This window comes from Salvelinus alpinus, chromosome 22 (assembly GCF_045679555.1).
Source record: "Salvelinus alpinus chromosome 22, SLU_Salpinus.1, whole genome shotgun sequence".
Taxonomy (NCBI): Eukaryota; Metazoa; Chordata; class Actinopteri; order Salmoniformes; family Salmonidae; genus Salvelinus; species Salvelinus alpinus.
Genome location: NC_092107.1, coordinates 20,103,593 through 20,119,240, shown reverse-complemented (window position 1 = coordinate 20,119,240; position 15,648 = coordinate 20,103,593). Strand labels below are relative to the sequence as shown.

Below are 15,648 nucleotides of genomic sequence, written 5' to 3'. Positions count from 1 at the left end.
GGGCCCACCGCACTCTGCGTAGCCAACCCCGGGATGGAGAACCCCGCTACCATTTGTCATCAGTGTGCATTTCTTTCACGTCCGCAATGACATACTGAGGAGATCAGGAGAAGCATCCCTTCTCCTCTATAAGGGTATTTGCGGACTACACCACAGCTGTGGCTAAGAAGCGGGCCAGCATTGGAGCTGTGAAGCGTGAGCTATGCTCCTGCCCGGGCGTGAAGTTCAGCCTCATCTACCCTGCGGTTCTGAGACTGACTTTACCGGACGGCTCCACACACAGATTCGGGGACCCGGCTTTAGCGGCCGATTTCACCAACAAGAACATGAAAGCGGCTGTTGTACCGCATGGTGTGGAACAAATGGTTGTTTAGCTGGTCTTGTTAGCAGGCCGGCTGGCAGACTGGTTGGCAAGCGAAGCCAACTTTGCTGGGTTCATCGACATTTGAATGTCACTCTCTTTTTAATTTTTTTCATTTCCAGTCATAGTTTTCATTTCATTGTTCAGTCATAGTTTTACCATCTGTATTGCTGTTAAACCTCTCTTAACCAAGGTTTGTTTTTCATAGACTCTGCTGGGGACCGATCTATGTATGTTTGGCTTACTTTGGTTAAATGGTCACAAATCTCAGGTAGCACAGAGTAAGAGTTATCATGCTTTGCTCGAAACTTTTTTTGTATTTAAGGTTTTGCTTGCATCTCAGTTGGGGAGATGCTTCGGCAAGGGAGGGTGTGAGGGAAGGGGTTTTTCCCTCTTTATTTGTATATAATTTTGATATGTTTTTTGTGCTTCGTCGCTTGTCTTTGTTTTTGAAATTTGCGCTTTTAGGTTAAACTAGGATCTTTAGTTTACATTGTACCTTGTCCTTTACACGTCCTCTCTCTCTTAAGACATGACTCAGCCTAGTGTAGCCCATCCTGCTGGAGGGAATGGCTTTAATTTTCTTACTTAGAACTGCAGGGGCATCAATAACCCAGTTAAACGTAGTAAGGTGCTACACCACCTTCATCAATTGAAAGCTCACATCATCTTTCTCCAAGAAAGTCATCTGAAGGTATCACAACACTCAAGTCTTAGGTGCAGATGGGTGGGTCAGGTGTTCCATTCCTCATTTCAGAGTAAGGCAAGAGGGGTGGCTATTTTGCTTCACAGATCGGTACCTTTTACATGTTCTAATGTGACTACAGATCCCCATGGTAGATACATAATTGTCAGTGGTAGGCTGCTCAATACAAATGTACTTCTTGTTAATATTTATGCTCCTAATTGGGACAATGGTGATTTTTTTCAAATCTGTTTTCTCTACACTCCCAGATATGTCTCATATGTTGATCTTAGGCGGTGACTTTAACTGTTGGTTAGACCCACATTTGGATCGATCCTCCACTAAACCTTCCACCTTATCAACCTCAGCTAGAGTTGTCCGAACCTTTGTGTCTGAATTCACAGTCTCAGATCCTTGGAGAATGTTTAATCCATCTAGAAAAGCATACTCTTTTTTTCTCATCGGTTCACTACACTTTTACGCGCATAGACTACTTCCTTGTAGATGACAGGCTTCTCCATTCCATATCTTCATGTTCATATAATCCACGTGTTGTATCTGACCACGCCCCTGTAACTATAGAAGTGGTCTTTCAAACTGTTGACAATCTGCGACCGCCTTGGCGGCTAAATACTCAACTGCTCAGTAATGAACACTTTATCAATTTTGTTTTGAGTCAAATTGACTTTTTCATGATTACAAATAGAACCCCAAACATCTCTGCATCTACTCTTTGGGAAACTTTCAAAGCTTATATCAGAGGTGAAATTATTTCCAACACCACACATGAGAACAAACTGAAAAGGGATAGGCTATCTATGTTAACACGCTGTATTGCCCAATTAGATGACATTTATGCGGTTTCACCATCTCCGGAACGTTTAACTTTGAAAGCAGAATTTGACACATTATTAACACACCAGGTTACTGAACTGCTTGTCAAGTCTAGGACCACTTACTATTTATAAGGAACGTTTAACTTTGAAAGCAGAATTTGACACATTATTAACACACCAGGTTACTGAACTGCTTGTCAAGTCTAGGACCACTTACTATGAACAAGGAGATAAAGCCAGTCAATTATTAGCTCACAAGTTAGGTCAACTATCATCATCATTTCAGATTCCTAAAATTCGTACATCGTCTGGGATATCATGAGACCCTAGGGGGATCAATGATGAGTTCAAGAGATTTTACCAGTCTTTATATACTTCTGAAAGTAAAGCAGATACATTGGAATTGGATGATTTCTTCCACTCACTTGCTGTGGCTTCTGTCAGCCGGGATTTGGTTCAAAAATATTTGAGCAGCCGATCACTGTTGAAGAATTGTCTACTGCTGTCAAATCCCTTCAATCCGGGAGAAGCTCAGGGCCTGACGGCTACTCGGCAGAATTATATAAAAAGTTTTTCTCCAAAATAGCCCCTATTCTAATTGAAATGTACAATGAAGCATTTGTAAATGATGCTCTCCCACAGACTCTCACTCAGGCAACCATTTGTCTTATTCTTTAAAAAAACGAAGACCCTCTTGACTATGTATCATACCGTCCAATTAGCCTGCTAAATGTTGACTATAAAATTCTAGCCAACCTTCTGGCAACGCGTCTGGAAACAGTCCTCCCATCAATTATCTCTCCGGATCAAACAGGATTTATTAAAAATAGACACTCATTCTTCAATCTTCTACGATTATTTAATATTATATATAATCCTTCTGTTGCCAATACCTCTGAAGCTATTATATCCCTGGATGCGGAGAAAGCGTTTGACCGGGTGGAATGGAAATACCGTTTTTACACTCGAAATAAATTCGGCTTTGGCTCCAAATTCATGACTTGGATGAGACTTCTGTACTCGCCCACAAGCCTCTGTCAGGACTAATAACACTCAATCAGATTGCTTCCCTTTGCAACGATCGACACGCCAGGGTTGCCCTTTAAGTCCCTTACTGTTTGCCCTCGCCATAGAACCACTTGCAATAGCACTTTGCTCCAACCTCCTCATCAAAGGTATAGTCAGATACGGACACAAACTGTCTTTATATGCGGATGATTTATTACTATACACATCCAACCTTTCTGTTTCTGTTCCTACTGCCCTTGCCACTTTTGCATCCTTCGGTCACTTATCAGGGTATAAACTGAATCTCAGGAAAAGCAAAATGATGCCGATTAATATGGCCGCAAAAAAATCCCCTTTACATAACTTGCCATTTAAAATTGCTCACAGTAGTTTTATTTACCTCGGGGTACATGTCACAATCAGATTTGAAAACCTTTTTCAAGCTAACTTTGCTCCTCTTTTAACCCGTACTAAGGACGATTTGTAATGCTGGTCTTTGCTACACCTCTCCTTAGTTGCACAAATTAATTCTATTAAAATGAATACTCTCCCTAAATTCTTATATCTTTATCGGTGCCATCCGATTTTTCTTCCCAAGACATTTTTCAAAAAAATTTACGGCCTAATACTACCCTTTATATGGGACAAAAGGCCCCCCAGGATACGAAAACAGCTTTTGCAGAGGCCCAAACCAGACAGCGGTCTAGCTCTACCGGATTTCAGATTCTATTATTGGGCCGCTAACCTTAGGATCATTCAGTACTGGTTGCAGAGCAGAGAGATATTCCCACCCCCAATTTGGCTAAAGATGGAGGCCGCCTCATCTATACCGGCATCATTTTCTTCCCTCGCTCACTCCTCCGTTACAGGCCCTTACTCCTCCTTCACCAAAAATATATGTGTCAAAACAACATTGAAGATCTGGAATCAATTTGGGTTTCAGACAACCTCTTCTTTGGCTCCGGTAGCCTCAAACCCAGCTTTTCTCCCATCTATGGTTGATGGTGCTTTCTCAACATGGTCTAGTCTCGGTATTAAAAGATTCAGAGATCTGTATATTAACAATACATTTAGTACGTTTGAACAATTATCAGCTAAATTTGGTCTCCCCAGACATAATTTCTTTAGGTTCTTACAAGTCCGGAGTTACGTCCACAGCATAGATCCAGGATTCACCACCCTTCCTGGTGAAACACAGTTCGACACATTTCTTACCCCACTTTCTACTCTGAAAGGCAACTTGTCAATAATCTATAGTCAAATTTGCTCACTACAAACCACCTTATTAAACAATATTAAATCCTCATGGGAGGAGGAACTGGGTGAGGAAATATCTTATGAACTATGGGAAGGGGCACTCAAAAGGGTGCATAGCTCCTATATTTGCGCTCGACACGGTCTCATTCAATGCAAGCTCATTCATAGGGCCCACTGGACCAAAGCAAGATTATCCAAAATTTACAAGGATGTGAACCCTAATTGTGTACGATGTAATCAGTCTCCTGCTAATCATGTACACATGTTTTGGTGTTGCCCATCTCTTGTTGGTTTCTGGAAAGACATCTTTAACACACTCTCAGAATTAAGCGGCACACAGATCGAGCCAGACCCTTTTATTGCACTATTTAGGGTTTCCTTACCCACAATACAATTGACCAAAATGAATAAGGATGTAGTTGCCTTTGTCACTTTGTTAGCGAGATGATTAATTTTACTTAGATGGAAATCCTCTGTATCCCCTTTTCATGCTCTTTGGATTAAATCCGTTATGAATTGCATAAAGCTGGAAAAAATTAAACACACACTCAATGGGTCTGTAGACAAATTCTATGCAATGTGGGCTCTCTTCTTTTCTTATGTTAAACGACTACATTTCCCTGCAGTTCCAGAGTGATGTATATTTAAATATTGGTGATGTAAGAGGCCTGGTATGTGCATAAATGACATCTCGGATGTTAAGGACTGTATTATCTGTGCTTGTTGACCTATAACAGTTGTATCAAAATATATATATAAATATTATTTTTTCTTATTTTTTCTTTAATTTAATTTTTTACATTTTTGTATTTGTACTTTTTGTCTGTCTCTCTCTCTGTTAAGCTGTATTGTTGTCTTTGATGTGTTGTTTTATATTACTACCAAATAACTTACAAGTGCAATTATTTTGTAAATGCTGGTGTTGAAAATTCAATAAACAATGTAAAAAATAAAAAATAAATAAAAAACTCCCGTAGTGTGGCAGACTGCGTGGTTGATTTTCGCACGTTGGCTCCCGAGAGTGCCTGGAATCCAGAGTCTCTTTTCAATACCTTTCTTGGTGGTAAAAGGTGGTGGTAAAAGATAAGCTAGCTGCTCGGGAATTACCGGTGGACGTCAACTCCCTCATCGCCCCCACCATTAGAATTGATGGATGCCTAAGGGAACGCAGGAGTGAGAGGAGGTCTGGTCTCGGGCACACTCGTTCATCCGCTGTGGCTCGCTCACCTTCGAAGGAATCCGGAAGTTCCTGAAGGCAGTTTATCCGAGAGGATCCGAAGCCACCCGAGCTCCCTCGTGAATCATCAACGACGGGTGAGTTGGATACTCCTGAGCCTATGCAATTGGGAAGAGCTAGGTAATCGGTTGGGGAACGCTCACGTAGGCTGAGTTCAAACTGTTGTCTGTACTGTGGAGGGGCAGGACATTATATAGCTACCTGCCCTGTTAGGAAACCCCATGTCTCTGGTGGGTACAAGTACTCTGGTGAGCCAGACTGGGAATTCCCTAATTCCCATCACCTGCACACATTTGTTTGTGCTTTTGCTGTGGGGAGACCAATCTAAGTCTCTCCGAGTGCTCATTGACTCTGTGGCTGATGGAAGTTTTATAGATGCCACTATTGTTTCTGAGCTTGGTATTCCCACTCAACCTCTCTCGGTTCCCATGGATGCTAGGGCACTGGATGGCCGCTCAATAGGTAGAGTCATCCATAGTACTGTGCCCGTTCATATACAGGTTTCAGGTAACCACAGTGAGACCATACAGTTCCTCCTCATTGTATATCCCCATGTTCCAGTTGCCTTGGGATTTTCATGGCTTAGGGTAATGTCCAGATGGATCCTGGAAAGGTGAAAGCAGTGGTGGATTGGCCTCAACCTACGTCCAGGGTGTAGTTGCAATGATCCTAGGCTTTGCTAACTTCTACCTCCGTTTCATTCAGGTTACAGCACCCTGGCAGCCCCCCTCTCAGCACTCACCTCCCCCAAAGTACCGTTCACATGGTCTCCAGCTGTCGACAAAACCTTTCTGGACCTGAAGCATCAGTTCACAATAGCACCCATCCTCATCCATCCGGACCCGTCTTGTCAATTTGTGGTAGAGGTTGAGGCTTCTGACGTTGGAGTGGGGCCATCCTGTCCCAGAGATCAGCCCAGGACTAAAAGCTTCATCCTTGTGCCTTCCTGTCCCATCGTCTCAATCCTGCAGAGAGGAACTACGACGTAGGCAACCGAGAACTCCTGGCGCTCAAGATAGCGTTGGAAGAGTGGAGGCACTGGCTGGAAGGAGCAGAACAGCCATTCTTGGTCTGGACCGACCATAAAAATGTGGAATATCTCCGTACAGCCAAGCACCTTAACTCCAGGCAGGCTCGGTGGGCTCTCTTGCTTACTAGATTCAACTTCACCATTTCCTACCGCCCAGGGTCAAAAAATGTTACGCCTGACGCTCTCTCACGCCTATACAGTTCCTCTGCCACACCCTCGGTCTCCGAAACCATTCTCCCTACCTCATGCCTTGCAGCCACAGTGGTTTGGGCTATTGAGACCCTGGTTCGCAAGGCACAACACTCCCAGCCTGGACCTGAAGGTGGCCTCGGCTAACCGGCTGTTTGCCCCTAACTCAGTCTGGTCCCGGGTCCTGGAATGGGCTCATTCCTCCAGGCTAACCTGTCATCCAGATCCCGCCGTACCCTAGCATTCCTCCGACAACGTTTCTGGTTCCTGACGTCTCTGCCTTCGTCGCCGCATGCACGGTGTGCGCCCAGAACAAGACCCCACGGCAAGCTCCTTCTGGCCTTCTTCAGCCACTACCGGTTCCTCAACGTCCCTGGTCCCATATCTCTCTGGGCTTCCCCCGTCTGATGGCAACACCGTCATTCTGACAGTGGTGGATCGGTTCTCTAAGGCCGCTCATATCATCCCTCTCCCCAAACTTCCCTCTGCCAAGGAAACAGCCCAGCTCATGGTGCAGCACGTCTTCCAGATCCATGGACTCCCGGTGGATATGGTTTCCGACCGGGGTCCTCAATTCTCATCTCAGTTTTGGAAGGCGTTCTGCACCCTAATTGGGGCGTCGGCCAGCCTATCCTCCGGATTCCACCCCCAGTCGAACGGCCAGTCGGAGCGAGCTAACCAGGACCTGAAGACCACCTTAAGATGCCTGGTCTCAACCAACCCCACTACCTGGAGCCGACAACTGGTCTGGATGGAGTATGCCCGTAACACCCTTCCCTGTTCAGCAACGGGACTCTCCCCTTTTGAGTGCTCCATGGGGTATCAACCTCCGCTCTTCCCAGGACAAGAACCGGAAGTCAACGTACCCTCGGCCCAGATGTTCGTCCGCCGCTGTCGACGTACCTGGAGAAGAGCTCGGTTAGCACTTCTCAAGGCCAACTCCAGGTATCGTCAACAAGCGGACCACCGCCAGACTCCAGCTCCCCGCTACCGCATTGGGCAGAGGGTATGGCTGTCCACACGGGACCTGCCCCTTCGGGTAGAGTCCCGCAAACTGTCCCCTGTTTCATTGGTCTGTTTCCCATCTCTAGAGTCCTTAGTTCCATTGCTGTCCGTCTCGTCACCCCGTACCCTCCGTGTTCACTCTACGTTCCATGTGTCTAGGATTAAGCCCGTGTCTCACAGTCCTTTGTTTTCTGTCCCCAGGCCCACCCCCCCCTCCCCGTGTCATTGATGACCATCCGCCATACACAGTGACACGTCTCCTGGGTGTTTGACCAAGGGGCAGGGGTTTCCAGTACCTGGTTGACTGGGAGGGTTACGGCCCGGAGTAGAGGTGCTGGGTTCTTGCTAGACATCCTGGATCCAGCCCTCATCACCGACTTCCACCGCCGACACCCTGGTCAACCAGGTATGCGCCTAGGTAGGACGCCAGGTGGCGTCCCTAGAGGGGGGGTTACTGTCACACCCTGATCAGTTTCACCTGTCCTTGTTATTGTCCCCACCCCCTCCAGGTGTCGCTTGTTATCCCTGGTGTTTATATCCCTGTGTTTCCTGTCTCTCTGTGCCAGGTCGTCTTGTATGTTCCAAGTCAACCAGCGTGTTTTTTCTGTGCTCCTGCCTTTTTCTATTTTATTTTACTAGTCCTCCTAGTTTTGACCCTTGCCTGTTTTCTGGACTCTGTACCCGCCTGCCTGACCATTCTGCCTGCCCTGACCTCGAGCCTGCCTGCTACACTGTACCTCCTGGACTCTGAACTGGTTTTGACCTTTTGCCTGTCCACGACCATTCTCTTGCCTACCCCTTTTGGATGTAATAAATATCAAAGACTCAAATCTGCCTCCCCTGTCTGCATCTGGGTCTCGCTTTGTGCCCTTATATTGGCGTGTTTGGACCGTGATAGATTGTTGGTGATGTGGACACCAAGGAACTTGAAGTTCTCAACCTGCTCCACTACAGCCCGTCAATGAGAATGGGGGGCATGCTCGGTCCTCCTTTTCCTGTAGTCCACAATCATATCCTTTGTATTGATCACGTTGAAGGAGAGGTTGTTATCCTGGCACCACACGGCCAGGTCTCTGACCTCCTCCCTACAGGCTGTCTCATCATTGTCGGTGATCAGGCCTACCACTGTTGTGTCGGCGGCAAATGCAGATGATTGTGTGTATGATGATGAGTTAACTTGAGAATGAAGAGTGTGACCAAGTGAGAGAGATGGTATGTGTGTGTGTGACAGAGAGTGTTTTACAGCACGTACACCTGGATGTGCAGACAGACAGAGTGTGATGAGGCAAGGCCAAACACCCCTATCTCAACTTGAAACAGGAATGGTAAACTTTTCCTCTAGGGGTGGAGGTAGTGGGGAGGCGGCTGCACCTTCTGGCTGCACCCCATACTCCTTTCTTTGATCTTGTCTTTTCTGACTATACAAGCCCTCAAACTCCCACTCTCAGCCCTAAATTCTAATTTGATGCACAGATGTTATTTTATGTTCCTGTCTGATCTGTTTATTTCCCACTCATACATCAATGAGTAGATATTGGAGTAGACAACCATTATATGTCAAAGGCAGGGCCTAGTAATAACTTTTCAAAAGTAAGAATGTGTCTCTTTCTCACTGTGATTAATATGTCATAGAGCAGTGAGCACCTTAGCAAGGAATCAAATTATTCTGCACTTGACATGAATTTTTTTATTTTATTTAATATATATATTAATTAAATCAACAGACTAACTTCAAAATTATTCAATGCACAATTTACTTTGCTTTCATCGCAGTTCAACATTGTTTGTAACAATGTAGCTAACATTGCATGACTTTGTTACAAAACTAAACATTTGGGCTTTATATGGCTTATAGCGCTCCTATGTGGATACAATTGATACTTCTATTATTTGGGCGTGGCACTTTCACGCAAAACCCCGCATTGATTCCTACATTGATGATTGGTTACTAATCATGAAAGGCCATTTCTATCAACATGATTGACGTGCCTACGTAGGCATCCCAAAGCCTTTCTTTCTGTTACGGCATCTTAGAAATGCGCTACCCATTGGTCAACCTAAATACCCACCCGACATTTTAATGACATGACTGGTTCCCTGGGTTGTGGGCGGATAGAAGGTTCCAGAACTGGGCGTAGCAGGAGCTGTGGGTGTTGTCGTATGAGGTGAACAACACATCCGCCAGACACCCTTCTCTGAGATTACAGCACATGGTCCCTGGATTGATTTAGTCTACAAACACCCAGTTATTTGATAGTAGCTACTTATTTATAGAGATCGTCAAGAAAAGCGCAGAAGGACAGGTAAATATTTGTGAGCGACCAAGCTGGAAGGACTCACGTTCGCTAGCTAACTTTGTTTAGTTTGCTGCGTGCATGCTAACTACTGTAGCTAGCTAGTTCTATTTTTCTAAACTGTGAACTTTGTATCTGACTAGCCATGTTGAAAGCCATTTGCAACTGTTGTGTACTATTTAGGTGAGAATGTTAACTAGCTGACTAACTGTTATATATATTTTATGCAGTGGTCGTTGTGCCTGAAGTTAAACACCGGCGAAACGAAAGCTTGAAAATGGACGGTGGCGTGACAGTGATCACCAATCCCACAGTGTCGGTGCGGCTGACCAGTACCATCAGTTCGTTCGAGGTGAATAAACGATATAACAGGGGAATCACCATCGCCGAATTCAAGGTAAGTTGTTGGTAATTTGTCATTCGGTCCTCTGAATCTTAATAATGTAGCAATTGTCCCTCTGCACTGCAGACACTAACATGCTGACCAGACCGGACACGTCGCGTGCGCGAGCGTCGCAAAATAAATTTAGAAATCCATGTTATTAAATTATTGCACCCACACTGCTCACGAGTGTCTGCGACGCCAAGGGCTAAAATAGAACTCATTCATATTTCTGACGCAGATCGCGCTGGAAGTCCTGCCGCTCCCATCTCCTCATTGGTTTATAGAAGCAGGTACCCACGTGCCATATCCTCATTGGTTATACCCACGTGGGTGATTGACAGACGAACTGTTTTGCCGGTAGTCGTGGTAATACAATGAACGTTTAGATGCGATCACCATATAATTTAAACGATGAAAAAGCCTGGAAGGAGGAGAGATGACTAGAAACGATTCGGTTGGCCATTTTATGTGTGGATTAATTGTCGGATTAGAGGTCCTTGTGCATTTCAGGTAAAATAACAACTCAATGTTTCTATCCCAGGACAAATTAGCTAGCTAAATATAACAAATTAACGTTAGCTAGCAAGTGCAAGCTAACTAGCTAAATTGCCATACATGTTTAATGCTTTTCGACCTGTCCCCAAATGAATGTCATTGGTTCAGAGTTTGTTTTGATATTTTAACCTGCGTGTCGTGATCGCGTTTGGTGTGGGGGGGCAAAATAAATTTATGCACCATGGCGCACGCACGCAGCCGGTTTGGGTTCCGTGTAAGACCACAGGCGCAGCACAGCCTGTGGCCATGTGATGCAGTTTCTCGTGGTCTATTTTTTCCCTCTAGGGTAAATTGGAGATGGTTGTGGGTACCCCGGCCTCCAGCATGGAACTGCAGCTTTTCAGTACTACTGACAAGTTCATGCAGAAACTGGATGACAACGAGGCCCTGCTAGGTTCCTACCCTGTGGATGATGACTGCAAAATTCACGTATGTACTTCTCAAACACTGCTCACGTGGTATGTCCCCTGTTTACCTTTATTCACACGAGTCATGCGTAAGATGTTAGATCTGTTGATAGGGTCTCTTAATACACAAGTGATTTCAATGCTCACAAGAATGCTGACCACAGCATGACTTTGCTAGCTTGATTGCCAGCCTCTTTCTACATTCGACAAGGTTATATTGTTGCCTTGCCATACTTGTCTTATTGGGCTAAACAGCAACCATTTGGTTAAAAGCAGAAACTGACTGGCACCTGTACCATGACTGAGCCATTCTGTTATTTTTTTTAAATTCAATATTCTGAGTCAGGATGATGGTGAATTCTGTGTACTTAGGTGATTGACCGCAGTGGAGCCCAGAGCGGAGAGTTCAGTGATCTGTCTAAAGTGGAGAAATTTGAGATTCCAGACGAGGTTTATGAGAAGAGGACAGGTACCGTGAGCTTGCACTGTCATCCGTCATTCACAGCTAAAGCGTATGCCTACATTTGAAATTGAATCGGAGGCAGTGAAGAAAAGACTTGTTGAAAGCCATTTGCCACTTTCGAGTGCCACAACAGAGAACTAGTGATACTTGCTCTCATCTACATCCTGTGTTACCTTTCAGTTTGAGGTTACATGGCAAAACCTTTCCTCAGTACATTACGTAATGATTGAGTGGCAAACTATTACCATTGTAATACGGGGATTTCAATGTGGATTGTCCATCTTTCCTCCTCAGATTCTGTAAGGTCATTCATGAAGAAGCAACGCGTTGGTCGCTTCAATGAAGAAGAGACGGCTAAAAAGGAGGCCGAGCTTGTAGCTCGTGAGGCCGAGGAGGAGGCTGCTGCTGCTGCCATTGGCGTCGGCAACCGATGCCAAGTGCAGGTTGTTGGGCTACCCACCAAGATTGGCACCGTTATGTATGTTGGTGAGTGAGGTTGACGCTTATTTTCCGCAACAGGTTTTAGGCTAGTCTAAACAGACTGTTACCATGGTTACTCCATGGATTATCAGTCTGACTGAAGTTGCCCTAAAAATACACAATAGTCTCTACAAGCCAGAGTGTTGAATAATGTATTTCCACTTACTGTACTGGTTGTACATGCTGTTGGTCCTTTTTGGCGGTAGGAGGTGGAGATGGGGTATCCACAGGAAAGGGAGAGAGAGACCCTTAAATTGAATTGAGAGACTTCAGAAAGTATTCACACCACTTTACTTTTTCTACATTTTGTTGTTACAGCCTGAATTTAAAATGGATTTTAAAAAATGTCGCTGACCTACACTCAATACCCCATAATGTCAGTGGAATTGTTTTTAGAAATGTTTTGAAATTAATTTAAAAAAATAAAAGCTGAAATGTCTTTATGGCAAGCCTAAATAAGTTTGTGTAAAACTTAGCTTATGTCAAATAATAAGTTGTTCTGAATAAAAAGTGTTATGTTTGGGGCAAATCTAATACAACACATTACTGAGTACCACTCTCCATATTTTCAAGCATAGTGGTGGCTGCATCATGTTATGGGTATGCTTGTAATTGTTAAGGACTGGGGAGCATGCAAAATCCTAGGGGAAAACCTGGTTCAGTCTGTTTTCCACCAGACACTAGGAGCTTAATTCACCTTTCAGCAGGACAATAACCTAAAACACAAGGCCAAATCTATACTGGAGTTGCTTAGCAAGACGGTGAATGTTCCTTAGTGGCCAAGTTAGTTTGAGTTCAATCTACTGCAACACAACAAAATGTGGATTAAGTCAAGGGGTATGAATACTTAAGGCACTCCTTATTTCAACAGAAAACACTGTTATTTTCTGTCTTGCAGGTACAGTAGATTTCAAGCCAGGTCATTGGGTGGGAGTGAAGTATGATGAGCCTCTTGGGAAACATGATGGCAGGTGAGGGCAACTGGCATAATTTTTGAGACATCACATGGTGTCTGAGAATGTTCCCTGTTAAGAGCTGCCTTGCATCATGACTTGTATTTCTTGTATTAGACCTATGGAGAGGTGCAGACCGCATGAGTTTCTCTGTCAGAAATGTGCTTGATGTCTCTTTCTCTTTCCTTAGTGTGAAGGAGAAGCGATACTTTGAATGTGAGAACAAGTACGGTGCGTTTGTCAGGCCCCTGACAGTGACCGTGGGGGACTTCCCAGAGGAAGACTACGGTCTGGACGAGATGTAGAACTGTAATGCTGTCACCCAGTCAAAGGGTGTGGGCAGATGGGTTCAACATTGACCTCCAGTCCGACTACGAACCCGCGGTGAGGGACAGTGTCATTGCGATTAACTTTATTTTGTTTTGCGCTGGTCAGGGAGGTATGGGTTGGACTACAGAGAGCTGCAACTGGGTAAGGAGGCAGTATCACCTAGGACCAAATCTAGCGTAGGTGTTTGATATCAGAATAGAAATTCAGTGCAGAACGTGAGTAAACCGTCATGGGAGGATCTAACCTAGTCAATGTTTCATGTGAACTCTGTCGGAGGGTATGAAGTGGTCCTCTTATGCATCACCTTCCCTTCAGAAGTACCCACTGCCCCCACTCAATTACACTGCTCAGTGATGAGTTGTTCCAAGATGGAAGATGACTACTAATATTCTTCACTAGCATTCTATATCAGAGCAGACTTTTGGGTTCCAAATAAAATTCAAGTTTTTTTTCAATCTCTGCATGTACGATTGTACAGTGCATTCAGAAAGTATTCAGACTCCTTGACTTTTTCAGCCTTTACAGCCTTATTCTAAAATGGATTTAATAAAACATTTTCCTCAACAATCTACACACAATACCCCATAATGACGAGGCAAAAACAGGTCTTTAGAACTGTTTGCAAATTTATTGAACAGAAATACCTTGTTTACATAAGTAATTTCACAGTAGTTTTGAAAGTGGCGCTCCTGAGTCAAAACTGGTCCCTGTTTTTTGTGTACTGTCATTAATTTTGTGTGATATGATATGAATTTGGCAATTTGTATGTGTATTTTGAAATTCATGTTACAAATCCAATTTCTGCCATATTTTACAAATTTGTTGTTTAAAATCCAGGACTGCATCTTTAAATGTTTTTTTTGGTGGAATTTACTGTATATTGAATGAGGAGAGTTGTGAAACGCTCTCGAATTAAAGTACAGTCTTTGATGCCTTGTTACAACTACATTGTTGGATGTATTTAATGTAAATGATAACCTGGTGGTCCTACTAGTTCATTTGATCCAGTGGCTGTAGAATGCAAGCGTTCCTAAATTGATGTCCTCAGAATTTTGAGTTGAACCTGAATTGTCCATCACATCCTAGATTCTATATGAATAATAGGCAGTTTATAAAAAGCGTCACAATGTGAATCAGATGTCAATTATCAGGCCATGGTTCTGTTAAACTTCATAAAATAAATCCCATGCTTTGGAATGCAAGAATTCACACTACAACAAAATATCTAGTTGTACTGACTAGTGACAGTTTATTTGAATATCTGTTAGTTCAATGGTTATTGTACCATAAAGCCCTTTGTGTGTCATGTCCCTGTTCTAGATTCTGGAAAATGTTAAACTGCTTCTAACGTTCCAACACTTCAAATGTCTGAACACCAGTTATGCACATAGACAGCATGCAGTTCAGACCTAGAGCTCAGCTGACGACAATTCACTTTTCAGATGGATGACACTTCTTATCTGTGGTTCTACTGAACTTCATTGTACTGCTCCTCATCGCCACTTCAGAGTTTGACTCTTGAAAGCATGTGATCTGTCATTTGTTTTGACGCGCATGTGATTGAGCCAGTTTTGGAAGAGAAACTATGAATATAAAAGCAAATGATTCATGCATTCCTTTTTTATTTGAATTGTATTTTTTCCCCCGGATCCTGTCAGCAACTGACAGGCCCTGATTGGTCCATGAATTGCAATCTGTTCTTATGAAATCACAAAGGTGCTGGTGTTATTTTTGATGTGCCAAAGTGTAATGGTATCTTATGCACAATAAAATAAAATAAACATACCAGCAGATGTGATGCTCAAGGTGTAATTTACTGATTCTTACTCTGATTCACCATTAGTAGGACAGAAACAAAGTACCTCATGCATGGTGAAAAGAGAGGTAGAAGAGATCTCTAGGCAGGGGTTAGAGACGTCGTCACACTTATCCCGAAACTGTCAGGTTGCAGTGGGACACTGAACAGTGAAGCACTGACGGAAGGAATATGGTCAGTGGTCGTAAAAGTACCCAATTGTCATCCTTGATACCTGTTCATTGACTATAGCTCAGCCTTCAACAGCATAGTACCATCCATGCTCATTACGCTCTGGGTCTGAACCCCGCCCTGTGCAACTGGGTCCTGGACTTCCTGATGGGCTGCCCCAGGTGGTGAAGGTAGGAAACAACACCT

The 15,648-nt window shown here is 44.0% G+C and overlaps 1 protein-coding gene across 1 annotated transcript; it reads left to right on the top strand.

Moving 5' to 3' along the window:
- The first annotated feature begins 9,712 nt into the window (after positions 1 to 9,712).
- On the top strand, positions 9,713 to 15,268 carry tbcb (tubulin folding cofactor B). Its single transcript, XM_071359473.1, has 7 exons — positions 9,713 to 9,911; positions 10,133 to 10,299; positions 11,128 to 11,271; positions 11,622 to 11,718; positions 12,007 to 12,198; positions 13,091 to 13,163; positions 13,336 to 15,268. The coding sequence occupies exons 2-7, from the start codon at positions 10,180 to 10,182 to the stop codon at positions 13,448 to 13,450; spliced, it is 741 nt and encodes a 246-aa protein (XP_071215574.1). The 5' UTR covers positions 9,713 to 9,911; positions 10,133 to 10,179; the 3' UTR covers positions 13,451 to 15,268.
- The last annotated feature ends 380 nt before the right edge of the window (positions 15,269 to 15,648 follow it).